General features: G+C 34.1%; 1 protein-coding gene across 5 annotated transcripts in view; it reads right to left on the reverse strand.

Moving 5' to 3' along the window:
- LOC113512129 (protein kinase C and casein kinase substrate in neurons protein 1) overlaps nucleotides 1-14,884 on the reverse strand; it is a 146,586-nt gene that overhangs the window by 36,284 nt on the left and 95,418 nt on the right. For all 5 annotated transcript variants that reach the window (XM_052894001.1, XM_052894002.1, XM_052894000.1 and 2 more), the window contains one exon: nucleotides 7,382-7,570. In XM_052894001.1, the coding sequence (XP_052749961.1) occupies nucleotides 7,382-7,570 (189 nt within the window). The remainder of the gene's footprint in view (nucleotides 1-7,381; nucleotides 7,571-14,884) is intronic.

The following is a 14,884-nucleotide window of genomic DNA, read 5'->3' on the forward strand; positions in this document are numbered from 1 at the left end:
TGGTTTGCGTGTCTCTCTATCGTGCAGTTAATTGTACAGATAGATTTTAACTGTCTGAGTAATGATATTATATCGATGATAACGTTATGATAATAACAGATATCAGCTTTGTAATTAACAGATGATTGCTACGATGTTGTAATTGAAGATTTTGTTCTATAAAAGAAAAAAAGAATAAATCCCATTCAGAACGTAATTCAGGACTAGCTCGGGAGTGAAAGCTATCAGTTGTAAAAGAATCATTAGAATCCGTGTAAATTAGAATGTACTGCGTAATCTACACACCAAAAATAACAATCGAATTAAGAAGAACTTTCATTTTTTTAAGTCGGTTTAAAATTTGTAGATATCAACATAAACCTTCCGTAATTATGGTAGTGTTATAGTGCGAGTTGCACTTACGTAATGAGGGTTCCGCACCGTTATAATTATTATATTAAAGTGTACAATGATACCTGATTATTATTTTAAATGGTATTTTTTATTGAAGTTTGTTTTATTCTGTTTAACCTCTTGTGAGATTTAAGACAAAAGAAGATAAAGAATAAAGATAAACCTCTAGTTTAATGCCACGAAGCGGGAATTCATACAACTTAATATTCATTACAAATAATTACTGATAATTTTCATATAAACTAATTGCGGTTAACTGTACGTAACGTATAATTCCGGAACGTCGGTTTTAAAGCAGCAGTTAAAATTATTAGTATACAATTAGATGGTAGTTACAGCCCACCAGCGATCAGTCACTGAAAATTACAGAATAAGTGGAGCAGCAGTCGACTGAATGATTGATACGTCCTGTATTTTGTAAATGTATAGAAAGTAAACAGGGTGCTTGTTGTAAACAAGTTTTTAAGAGCGAGAATTAATTTCGGTTCTTGTGTTTGAAATATTTAATGAAATTTCTACTCCCGCAAGGAGGAAGCGGGCAATTCGGTTGTATTTCTTTTGTATGTATGTCACACGTTATCACTGCAATATTGATTATTATTTCTAGTTACATCGCAGACTATCTTAGTTTATTCCTAGTGATATTATAAAAATGAACCTTGAAAGAACTGATTTCATCCTCGCCTATCACCTATCATCCCTTACTGGTACACGTCAGCGTAGGCCAATAACGCAGGTGGAATCACCATTTCATTTTCAGTTCCATTTTCTACCATCTGTTCTGTCCTCCAACGAAATGATTATATTTAGGTCAATCCTTGGTGAATTTATAGTGAACGAAACCACCTGACCTGCTTTAATCTTCATCTATCACCTTCACTGAGCCCCGTTATTCCCTTTACATAATAATCTATTAAAAAAAAAACTTGTTAGTTTCACATCATCTTAAAGCTAAACAAAAATTCACCAAGCGCTAATCAACACCATCAATAGAAGCTAAGCGTAGATTGCGAGAAAAACAAATGTAACGTACGTAGTATCTTCCATATAACTCTTTCAAAGCAGTAGATAATGTAAAAGTTCAATAACAACAGCTAAAGTAAGGAGATAAATCAAAAAGGAACAATTATAGATGCCCGTTACCTTGTTACAGATCGAAAGTATTTCAAGAGATTCAGGAATAGAAGTGACGTGGTATTGTAAAAGTGCTCTGTTCGTAACCAACCAGACGCTTCCATCCAATTTATTTATTTTCACATCGATGAAAAGCTGTTTGAGATACTGACTCTGTTCGTATTTATTCTGTGTGTAATACTTTTATTTAGTTAACGTCAGGGGCGAATTATATATTGCAGTTTAAAGTTTTTAAAGTGGCGAAATCTAATTCTGGAAAGTGTTTGAGGTGCGAAATGAAGATAGATAGTGGCGCCTGGGGTTTTTTGTAATCAATTTCTGTATTGAATTTATCATTACTAATAATATTATTATTGACTGTTGCCTCTTTGCGTCGTAACCTCTTGCCCAATAGTTATAAATTTTGGCCTACACATAGACTGGTATTTAGTGAGGTAAAGTTTAATAATGCCAGTTTACATGTGAAATATGATATTTTACTTTTAAACCGCAACTTTAAAAAGTAAAAAGTTGTATGTATATACAAAATTTCACACTGATTGATTAAGTGGTTAAGGTGTTAAGAGGTAACAAACAAACAAAATCTATTTCACATTTATAATATTAATAAGAATGTCATACGTTCATCTTTAGGAAGTCGGAACAACCTATTAGGGAGTAATTATATTACAGCATCAGTGAGTAGGGAAACAAAACATGATACACCAGTACAAGAGAATAGTAGGTTGACTTTTGTCACTATCGAATTGGGATCAATTCGAAATCACATAAAATAAATGACAAAAGAATGTTATAATTACTTATATTAGGTTCATTTTAAGCAGCTCTAGCCCTTGATCAAGATAGAGGAATATTTTGTGCTGTAAGCCTTTGTTTTCATTTCACGTAAATTTTACTTCGGTTTTTGAGCAACACTGCTCCTGTGCTTCTCAAAAGGTGCCATCAAAATTTGACTTTGTCCGGTAAATTGTTAGCATTCGGCTTTTTGGCACTCCTTACTATTTGGAACCTAGAGCAACCACTCCTCTCTACCTTAAGGTCGACGTTGATTTGAAGCCTATTCGATGTGTGTTCGTTTTGTATCCTAATTTAATTATATCTAAAGTCACTCTGTTATTTGTTACAATTATGTCTATACATATAAAATAAATTCTCGTGGGTGTCGTAAAAGGCGATTAAGGGAATTTTATGACCGAGGGATGGCCAACAGCGTCCCTCTTAAAACATCACTATAGCCTAACAGCGGTTTCCCACTCGCCAACTTCCATTCCGTCTACCAAGCATAGCAACTATTGGTAAAACCGTCCAAGAAGGGGGCTTACGTTCAGCAGTGAAGAGTTAACGGCTGATATGATGACGACAATGACTATACATGTAAAGTTGATGTTTAACGGAATAAGAACAAACGACGACCCCGCTAGCTATCACAAGTCTGCAACAAAGAAGTACTTTGTTCTTGTATCGATTCTGCGAAGGCGGTCTTTGACCAGTCGTCCCCGTTTGTAGACAGTGCGAGTAATATCGAGCGACTCATAATTATCTATTTACATGTCACAATCATGGAAACTGTGTTAGGTCAATTGATGTCGTACAGAATTTAATTTAGGAACAGTTTTTTTACCTATTTTTCTGCAGATCAGTGGCTTGGATTATGATATTTCTCTTTGTATCCCCCCACGGTATTTTCCAAGTTTTTAATAACACACAATATTTAAGCAAAAGAACCAAATAATTAGTGTTATTGTATGCAAAATTCATGTTTCTATATCATTAATGTATTTTACTACTGTAACTGTATATTTTGATATATTTTTCGAATATTTTCTTTAAACACTACAATATGGGGGTTTTCAAAAAAGGTGTATTAACTTTTTTTCACAGACAGTAGTGCGAACGTGACACTCTTAGTGTCGCAGGCGTCTATAAGCTACACTGACCAATAACTATCAAACGAGCTATATGCTTATTTGACACCTTCGTGATATAAAAACAATAATGTGTTTTTATAAGACTGAGCAAACGAGCATGTGGTTCACTTGATTGTTTACCCGCAATACTTTAGAAATTGCAGATGTGTTGCCGACTTTTTAAGTAGGAAAATTAGGAACTCTTATAATGAAGAATTTAAAGTTGCGAGTCGGTGAAAAAGTGTGGTAATACGTGAAGGGAAGTGTGTGGGAAAACGCAAGGAAAAAACATTCACTTATTAAGACTGCCAAAACATTATGGTGGCTGTACGACGATGCATGTATAATGTATTAATAATATATTACGTTTATGGCGTTACCTTAAGACGTATCTTATCTCATATTATCAAAGTATTCAACATATATGTACGAATATATACTTATCTCAATATTAAAACAAAGTACACAATTTTTCAATGTCAAAAAAAATATTTACTCGATAAATCAGAACATTACTTCGTTTTAAGTTTCGATAAGTTTCACTGTTGGAGTTGCAAGGAAGGAGTTGTTTCCGTCGTTTCAAATACAATTCGCAATTAATTTCAGCCATTTTAATAACGTTTTCACGATGTTCTAATTTATTTGATTAACTAACTTGTATTTATTGTAATTGTAAACAATAAATTTTATTTTATATTTAATGTGATATTATTATTAAATAAGGATGTTACATTTAGATTTATTATTATTATTTTATATTTATTGTATAAACTAGAGATTTAATTAAATATTACACGAGACAAGTCGATAATTAGTAATTTCGTGATGCAAAGGTGGTAAATATTGGTGGTAAAAGTACATTTAATACGTACTAATTATAAATAATTATCTATGATTAAACTAGTATGTACACATAAATAACAAAGTATGTAATATGTGTTTATAAATTCAATGTAATCGTTTATAGAAAATGTTACATACATTTACACAAATTTCGGTAAAACCAACATCACAAATAAAAATATTAACTCCACTTTTTTTAAGTCGCTTAATATATGCTTATTTTTGCCAAATATTCATTTTACAAACTAAGAAATTCAAGGTCGCGACACAAAAATGTATGACAAAGAAAACTATATCATGTATGACTCAATCACAATCAAATTCAATGGCCTATATTTTCTTTACACTAAGTATGTAGTTACATATTAAATATTTAGCTTAATAACAAGTTTCTGATATGTAGTATTTGTTATAGATGGTACCGTAGGGGGTGACTCATAAATATGTGAGCAGTAAGCGGAATCAAACGACCCAGATATCAAACAGAAACAACCACGTCAACTGAGGGCAATTAATTTTACCGGCAACACAGAATGTTTGATATTTCATCTTCGGAAACAATAATATAACGAATTACTAGAGTAAACGCCGTCACAATATTAAGTTAAGGAAATTTCTACCACTCCGAGGATGCTTTTTTTTATACCTTATAACTTAGAATGGCAAACAAGCTGACGGTCCACCTGATGGAAAGTGGTAACCGTCGCCTATAGACATGAGTAGTACTATGGATAAACAGAGTGTACTGTCTCGCCCATGATACCCCCCATGCGTTGCCATTCCTGAGGACTCAGGTGTTATTCCTCTGTACCCAGTAAATTCACGCCATATCCCACCCTTCAAACCGAAACACAGGCATGCAAACACAACTGCTTCACGGTTGAAACACGAATGGGCTTCTTGCGGTCCAATTGTTACAATATAGGATCAATCGTTATATCATACTGATTGTAAAAAAAGTAATTAAATATTAACTATAAATCAGTTTGAATTTTATTATATAATATATGAGACGGGGGGAAGGGATTGTTAGGAATGGGGTCTAATGAATCCATTGCTAGTAATATACCCTATCAGGTCGACCTCCACGCTTCACGGTTCCCCCTGGAAACCATCGTTCTAGTGGAATTCGTCACGATGGGCTAACTGACCTGCTTTCATCCTCATCTATCATCACTCACTGGTGCCCTGCCAGTGTATACCAATAGCGCAGGTGGGGTTACCATTCTATTAAAAAAAAAATATGAGACGATAAAATATTATACAATATTTAGAAGTTTTTTTTTTTTTTATATTTTTCGCTAAAGTCTAAAAGTTAATATTTCCAATTATATAAAGCTGTTGAAATATTTATCTGTTTGTACAGTAAAAGTTGCCTCTGCTCCGCATAACTTATGTATCAACTTGATCCAACAACTCGTAGTACAATGAAACTTGTTAGACTTTAATTGTATCAATAGATCTCAGGGGTCGGGACTCCAATATAGTTATAATCCAAGAAAGATAAACAGAAAATCAGATAAATGAATACAGTAAAGATTTATAAGTGTTATTGAATAAAATTGTAAATAAACGCGCAAAAGATTTTTGTGACGAAATCTAGAAATAATATAAGTGAGTTTGCTGATTTGTTACCTATTGGCACCTTAATGTCTAAACTAATCGTTAAAAAAACTAATATACACGTACTATTTTTTACCAGAGGGATACTTTGTACAAAAGTTGTTTGCTTGGGTACGTCTGTCCCATTCGTGTTTCAAACGTAAAGTAATTGTGTTTGCATGGCTGTGTTTCGGTTTGAAGGGTGGGATAAGGCGTGAATTTACTGGGTACAGAGGAATAACACCTGAGTCCTCAGGAATGGCAACGCATGGGGGGTATCATGGGCGAAACAGTATACTCCGTTATGTCCATGGTACTGCTCATGTATATAGGCGACGGTTACCACTTTTCATCAGGTAGGCCGTCAGCTTGTTTGCCATTCTAAGTTGTATAAAAAAAAAAAAAACTATATAACGAGGTGGAGAAGGACATAGAATACTTTTTATTCAGGTCAATGAACATATAAGATATAATATGGTCACGTGGAAAAAATCGCGGGTAATAGCTAGTCAAATAATAAGTATGATAAATGAGAATGTAACTAATCGACCACCTTCTCTTTTACTTCGCATTGTTTCTATCAATTTTCATCGAAATAATAAAAATGAAAAATACCTTATAGCATAAATTCTCTCTCGCTTCCATGATTTTATAAAAGAATCTACAGGATTTTTTCGGAATAATATTTAAATAAGAATTCAATTCAGAGTTAAGTATCTTTCATTAATCTTTTTTTTATTAATTAAAGGAATAGGTGCAATTTGAAAGGATTAGAGGAAATGGGAGGTATATATACATAATAAATATATTACTAAAAATCATTTTACGTCTTCAAATTTTGTATTATATTTTTATAATGACGCTTGCAAAACTTGTGTGGAACAAACCAGAAGAAATGATGACTGTAGTCGCGGAGTGTGATTATGACATAATTCCTAGTGAATTCGTAAAAATAGCTTCACTGGCCTTACTTCATCCAAACCAATGAACCCTCACTAGTAATCTTGTACACAGAAAGTACAGCAGCATACGGGAAGTCCACATTAATATTCTTGTCCATATTCCAATTATTTGTGATCGACGTAACGTTTTTATTCATATTACCAAAGATTTTACCTTTTGAGTCCGTATGAACACATTGAAATTTTCTAAAGAACCGTGAGTCGAAAAACGACATACATACATCATATCTGCCTCGAAAATATAAACAAATTGTGCCCCTCACACTAACATGGTGCATCCAACTGTCAAACTAATATTAGAAGCTTTTCGTCGTGTTTTTACGCTAGTTTCTTTGGGAAAAATGTTCAGTTTCTCTAATGCGTTCCATTATTCTTATAAAGAATGCTTATGATTTTAATTTCACTCTATAGTAATATTTCAATCTGTAGCTATTTTTCTACTCTAATTATGTGTAGTTTTAGGAATCTAATTATCTCAAATTTGTTGTCTGGTTTGTTCCATATATACATCGTACAAGGTAATATAAAACAGCTACTGACCTGGTCTGGACTTAACGAGCTATCGCCGCTGGCGTTTCTCTCCTGGTTCTGTGCCGTCCTCTCTTGTTTGCACGCGGTGTGGTACTCCAGCCTGGTTCGTTCCACCTTTTGTAGAAGTTTCGCCCACGGCTTCTGGGCCTTTTTGAATGCTTCGTCCATTTCTTTGCGTTCTTTTAGCTGGATCATTGACTGTGGACAAGTAACTTCCTATTAGATTTCTTTAACTTTTTAAAGGAATTTAATTCACGAATTTGTTATATACGAGATCCGAATTTCAAGACGTAACAATCTCTATTTCATATTTATGTTCCGACTAATGGCCTGGCAAATGTTATTGTGTCCCCTATAATCTTCTATAAAAAATGGTCTTGGTCTTATAAACTATCCTACCCCTTGAATTAAATATATATATATATATATATATATATATATATATATATATATATATATATATATATATATATATATATATATCCGGAAATATATGCAATTTGAGGAAGAGGAGTGGGGAGGTATATAGGTAAGCGCAGGACCCCTTCATTTTATGTCCCTAACAATGCTTTAGTTCTGGTCTGACCGCCGTGCGGTGAACAAACCAGAAGCTTGTCACGCCATCTGTAATTTACCTCTTAACGAAACCCCGTCGGCATGGACACCCGCTTCCGTTGAAGAGCAGCGCGTCGTAATCAAGTTTCTCTCGATACTCGGCAAGAATGGCCGTGAAATTTTTGCCGATCTAATTCGATAAGACATCCGGGGAACCACGAACAAAAAAATCAAGAAAATCCCGCTCAAATGTCAAGACAATGTTGATTGTTTTTTTCGATTTTCGGGGGATTGTCCATCAAGAATTCGTCCCTCCAGGCCAGACAGTTGATGGAAAATTCTACGTCGATGTGCTCAGACGCCTCAAAGCTCGTGTTGCACGAGTTCGTCCAGAATTGGCTCGAGAGGGGCGTTGGATTCTTCTCCACTACCATGCCCCTGCCCACAACTCTCTTGTTGTCCGTGAGTTTTTGAGTAAAAATTCCATTACGGTGACCGAACCTCCCCTATTCGCCGGATTTGGCCCCGTGTGACTTCTTCTTGTTCCCAAAAACCAAATTGGTACTTCGGGGGCGGCATTTGGGGGACATAAATGAGATTACGACGGGGCAGCTGAGAAACCTACAACCAGAGGACTTTCAAGGAGCCTTCTCACAGTGTAAACGGCGTTGGCACAAGTGCATTATGTAACAGGGGGAGTACTTGAAGGGGATAAAATTGATTTACCTGAATAATTGTAAAATATATATATAAAAATATATATATATATATATATATATATATATATATATATATATATATATATATAAAATTTCATTAAAATCAGTTGAGCGGTTTCGGAGATTAGTGTGAACGAATATCTTTTTATATGTTTAGGGTTTTAAAACATCATCACAAAATGAAGTTTTTAGTTCATCATAAGGACTGTCGTTATGATGATAGTATGTAGATGAAAGTTTGCATCGGGAGACAGGCAAAAGTTATGTGTATGTTAAGCAAGCAGGCATATAAAATGCTGAGGCACGTTCACGGGCCGCTTTATGTATTAGTGACGAGACGACTGCTCCTTATCATTATGAAATACGTCTTATAGTAATAAGTTTAAGTATAGAAGCAAGTCTTAGTATAACGTGGTATCGATTTTTTTATACCAAAAAGGTGGCAAACAAGCACACAGTTCGTCGGATGGTAAATGGTCACTGTAGTCTATGGACGCCTGAAAAACTAGGGGTGTCACGTTCGCGTTGCCTATCCTGAGAAACCTTAATATACCCTTTATAAAGAATCCCATACTGTAATTATTGTTAACGTATTAACGGGTAAAGCTTGTATTAATGATATCTGAACAATACTTTACAAATATCGATGACAATATGATGCCATCATTACATCGAAATGTAGGTACTTTGGCTAGCTGATTATCTTCAACGCATGACTCGGCACGCCCGTTCAGCGATGCACTGGCTAATTATGCAAAATTACGTAATTACACAGTATACACTACACTGTCACAATCTCTGAAATTATTCGTTGTATCTATCGTTTAGTTGGGTAAATATTACCTACTGTGAAACTCCTTCCTTTCCCGTGGTTGTCGTAAGAGGTGATTAAGGGAACTTAATGGTCGAGAGATTGACAGCAGCGTCTCTAACCTAATTGTGGTTGCTAATCCGGTTGCCAAACGTGGCAAGTACTCTCAAAACTCCCTTATAGGGGAGTTTTGAGAGTACTTATTATATATATATATATGTTATTTTTTAAATGATGCAATAAAGAGTAAATAAATATTGCTCTATATTTTCTTTGTGTGATTTACATCTTATAATTTAGGTAATCTATTGGAGAGAATAGTAAAGATTTAAAAAAGCAGATTTTATTCCACTAAAAAAAATATAGTGACTTCAATCGCAAATTCGTGATTCAACACAATGTGTGCTCAGTTAAATGCCTAATTACACGATAGTACAGACAAATTTGCGGAAACCTTAGCGTTCGGGCCTTCGTATCAATGCTCAAATAGTGTTAATCGCGGGTCAAATAAAAAATGACGCATCTATTACGCAAAATGTCATTTCACGCATTATGTGGGCTCAATTTTATTACTTTAGTACGTGTAATGAACCCTTATAACTATCTTGCTTAGTAATAAGTATATGACAGTAAATATGTTAAGATATTTATTCCTCAATCATGTTTAAACAACTGGAGGAACTTAACATTTCATACAGATATTACACTGAACTTAGATACATTTTTTTTTATACAACTTAGAATGGCAAACAAGCTGACGGCCCACCTGATGGAAAGTGGTAACCGTCGCCTATAGATATGAGCAGTACCATAGACATAACAGAGTATACTCTTTCGCCTATGATACCCTCCATGCGTTGCCATTCCTGAGGACTCAGGTGTTATTCCTCTGTATCCTGTAAATTCACGCCATATCCCACCTTTCAAATCGAAACACAGCCATGCAATCACAACTGCTTCACGGTAGAAACACGAATGGGACAGAGGTACCCAAGCAAACGACTTTTGTACAAAGTCTCCCTCTGGTAATATATTTTTACTCTATAATTTAACACTAATAATAATACTGATACAGTGGACAATGAATATTTATTTATAAACTTATAAATTGTTGCATTAATACTGAGATAATTGTAGTGAAACTGTGTGGTTTTCCTTCAATGTTTTAAATAAACAATAGTATAGTATAAGCAATATAAAATAATAAATATCGTTTATTTAGAATGCAGAGTAAGGCTGGTTTGCCTAAATAATAATACCTAAAGTAGTCTTTCCCAAAGTGGGCGACAGCGCCCCTTTGTGGGCGCTGCGGGCCTAAAGGGGGGCTCAAAAAAAATGATGGCGTTGTGTAGAGGCTTCGGGGGTGATTTGTTGATCTTGAAGTAATAGTGGTTTTTAAGTAGGTGAAAAAATGGGGGGGGGGGGGGGGCCTAAAAAATAATTTATTCTCAAAGTGGGCAGTAGACAAAATAAGTTTGGGAGCCCCTGCCATAAAGCATGACAATATTCGGGGAATGTTACGGGTTACGGTACGCTAATGCTGTCGATGGGTGTGTGCATTACCATTAAATGTTAATGAACTGTCCATACATTAAGTATATTTACTATGTCTATATGGAAGTAAAAGTCATCGTAGGCAACTCGTAGCGGCTGTGCGGCTGTGTTTGTTCGAATATCGCCGGAACAAGATTTACGTGTTTGTCTTCAATACATTCTACATGTCTCATACAACTGTTAAAAATGACACCTAAATAGGGTGCTTTTCTAATTAACCACAGGGTCTCTAGGCAATTCTCTTTGTGCATGTATGCAGGCATCATGAAAAGATATCATCATCTTCTTACCCTTATCCCAATAATTTGTGGTCGGCGTAATATGATTTTGTCCATATTACAAAAAGATTCGGTTTTTAGTTTTACGACCGGCCACCTGCCTGACGTCAACCCTCTTTGGGAAATGGGAATGGAAGTTCAATCTACAACAACAATAATCAATAAGTACCAGGTTGACAGGAATTTACAGAGTTCGTCTAACAATGGCGCATCGAGTTTCATAAAACACAAGGTTAATGGTATAACATCGATATGCGAACATCACATTGTCTCGTGACGTCCCACGTTGGATGGATAGATATTTATGAAGATACAGATATGTACACTAACAATAATATACCATTCATATGCTAAACACGATATCCGCTGCGGGATTGTCATACATCTTTACTCAATTACTAGCACAAGACTTGTGTATCGGGACATGGATATTTAGGTGAAGAAAAACATAACTTATAATAGCTTCATCACAATAATCATCACATAATAAATCACAGCAATAACATCGATTTTACATTTTATACATAGCGGATTAAGAATTTGGAGGAAACGAAAGGATTCGTTTGGATTGGAGCATTTAGCGTTCCATTGTTTCTGACTCCTCTAATGGGAGACAGGTGTGACGGATATGTATGTATGGATTAATTTATAGAGAGATTATTACAAATATCGTCTTAATATCTCTTTAACGCCCACTACTGGGCATGAATACTGCCCTATAAGAAAGTTTGGTTTTAAAAGTTTTTATTAGTATATTAAAATTTATTTCCTTAGATGCCTCTTTCGGCACCATACCAGAGGAAGACTTTGTACAAAAGTCGATTGCATGGGTACCTCTGTCCCATTCGTGTTTCTACCGTGAAGCAGTTGTGTTTGTATGGCTGTGTTTCGGTTTGAAGGGTGGGATATAGCGTGAATTTATTGGGTACAGAGGAATAACACCTGAGTCCTCAGGAATGGCAACGCATGGGGGTATCATGGGCGAAACAGTATACTCTGTTATGTCCATAGTACTGCTCATGTCTATAGGCGACAGTTACCACTTTCCATCAGGTGGGCCGTCAGCTTGTTAGTCATTCTAAGTTGTATAAAAAAAAAAAACCTTGATTTTTCTCAGCAGAAAACACTAATTTTAATTTTCTCATTGAACACAAAAAGATGCAATAAATTAGTTAAATTATTAATAAAGAAGAGATATTAATAAATGCGAACTTAATCCAATAAAAGTTTTCTTAAAGCAAAACTGCGAGTGATGTGAAGTGAATTTAGATATGTAGTAAATTTTGTTTGCGGACTGAATATTCCTCGCCTGCACAGGTCATAAATTTCCGACTCCATGATCCTTTCGTTCACATTCCGAAAAAGAAATACGGTTACAGAATATTATAGTAAGCATATAGGTATATAGTATTGCGTGTCATTAAGGTTATTTTTAAGAGACAAAAAGTTGAGGAAACTCTCAAAGGTCATGTGTGTTATTTTCACTCTTGACTTGCCGAGTTCATTTGGCGTGTTGCCAGCCCTACATAGGGCTGACATTTATAAAACATTAAAACGCAGAAATGTTCGAAAAATATTATCTTATCGATTATTTATAACAGAAACAACTGGCTGACAAACTAAAATATTGAAGCACAGCCCTGACTGGGTTTGCGAACAGGATACTTTACAAGAGTCCAAAAGTGATGCAGTATTTCAAGATCATTACTACAAAATTAGAAAACGGCATTACGTTCCCGAAGAATAACAATTTCAGTCAAAAGAGCTTGTCGGATGTGATTTTTGGAAAAAGGTAATTTTTAAACGTATACTTTGGAAAAATATCAAAAATATGAATGGCAACCCTAATTTGAACCATAATGTTATCTGTATAAATGTACCTTAATATGACAAGGTCTGTTTAAATGAGTGTTAATTTAGTAAGGAAATTTATTTTCAGAAAATATTTTTATTAAGCGACATCTAAAAGGATTTTTTTTAATGATTGAAAATGAAATGGTAACCCCAACTGCACTGTCAACTAGACCACATTATTAACAATCCCTTTCCAGAAAAAAGGACTCAGTTTGTCTGTATTTTGTGTATAAATTATGTTATATTGGCAGGCAATGACGGAAATATTTATATTTCCGGCGTAAAAGAAACACGGTGGAACAAGTGTAAATAAATTGTATTGGCCGGAATATAATATGATATTAACAGATTTTAAAAAAGGTGGTGGTTTTCAATTCGGTCGTATATTTTATGTTTATTACCTCATAATTTCCTAAATCATCTGGCTATAAAAATGAATGAAAATGTAGGTCACATTATTAATTATAAAAAAAAATGTTTTTACTCGTATACATTATAGAATTATATTATTTAATTAATAGTGAATACTATAATTACACTTAATTAATTAATTCAATTCCAATTAATTATTATTCAATTAATTCCAATACACGCCCCATTTTACTAGTCCAAGGTTTTTCAGAAAAACTAATATCCATCATCGTTATCATATCAGCCGTTAACTGTCCACTGTCTTCCCCACGGAAATATTTATATTTTGGCTACTAGTTGCCACGTTTAAATAAATTGTATTGGCAATTGCAGTTAGGATTTGGTGATGTTTAAAAAAGGTGGTGGGGACGCTGCTGCCCGATATTCTCTTAGTTTAGTCTCTTATGACATTCCTAAATCATCTCTATAAAAATGGCACAAGAACGAAGGTGGACAGATGAAAATAATAACACTACTATGAAACTTATTAAGTTAAATAGTATAATTCTTAAAAAAAAAAAACACTTTAATAGCACTTTAATTTGTAAAAGGCAGTATTTAATAATTTTATAACATGTGCATTGTACATAATGATCTAAGCGCTGCAAATAGTTTGGCATAACTCCAACCACGGGGCGTAAGTGGACTTTAATGGGGTATAGTTACGATTTAAAATTCTATACGCGAATATTTTTATGTTATAATTTTATACCTCACTAATAAGCGATAAAAACTTACTGATATAAAACTATTTATCATTACGCCGTAAAGGGTTAAAGTTTATTACAGAATAACCATCAATATTACAAGAAATGGGAACAGCACTTAATAAAGATTATAAAAGTCTTTACTATGTATTATTATGTAAGGTTTTAAAAAAAAAGTGATAAAATAAAATTGAAATGAAAACATGATTGAATTTTATTACACAAGGCATGCAAGCCTGTATCATGTTATTCAAAAAAATTAATTTTGCCAAATAGCTCATGTATCAAGTGCTCGCCTGACATATAAAGATACATAAAAAGATACAAAAAAGATCACGATATTGTAAACTGCTGTATCCGCTGATATTTTGATGTTTTCCATTTTTGGGTTCACTAATGGAATAAAAACTTATCTGGTATAAAACTATTTGTCTTATTCTTATTCTTAAAACTAGTGTGTACAGAATAAAACCATTAAATAAATAAATAAATGTTCAAAACTTATAAATATTTTACACATGTATTATTATTGTAAATAATTATTATATTAAAGTGATACCGGTAATGAAATGAAAACATGATTGACTGGGTGTACGTATTACACACTAGGAATGCAAGCCTGT

The sequence above is a fragment of the Galleria mellonella genome, unplaced genomic scaffold (genome assembly GCF_026898425.1).
Source record: "Galleria mellonella isolate WM207_F2 unplaced genomic scaffold, CSIRO_AGI_GalMel_v1 utg184, whole genome shotgun sequence".
NCBI lineage: Eukaryota > Metazoa > Arthropoda > Insecta > Lepidoptera > Pyralidae > Galleria > Galleria mellonella.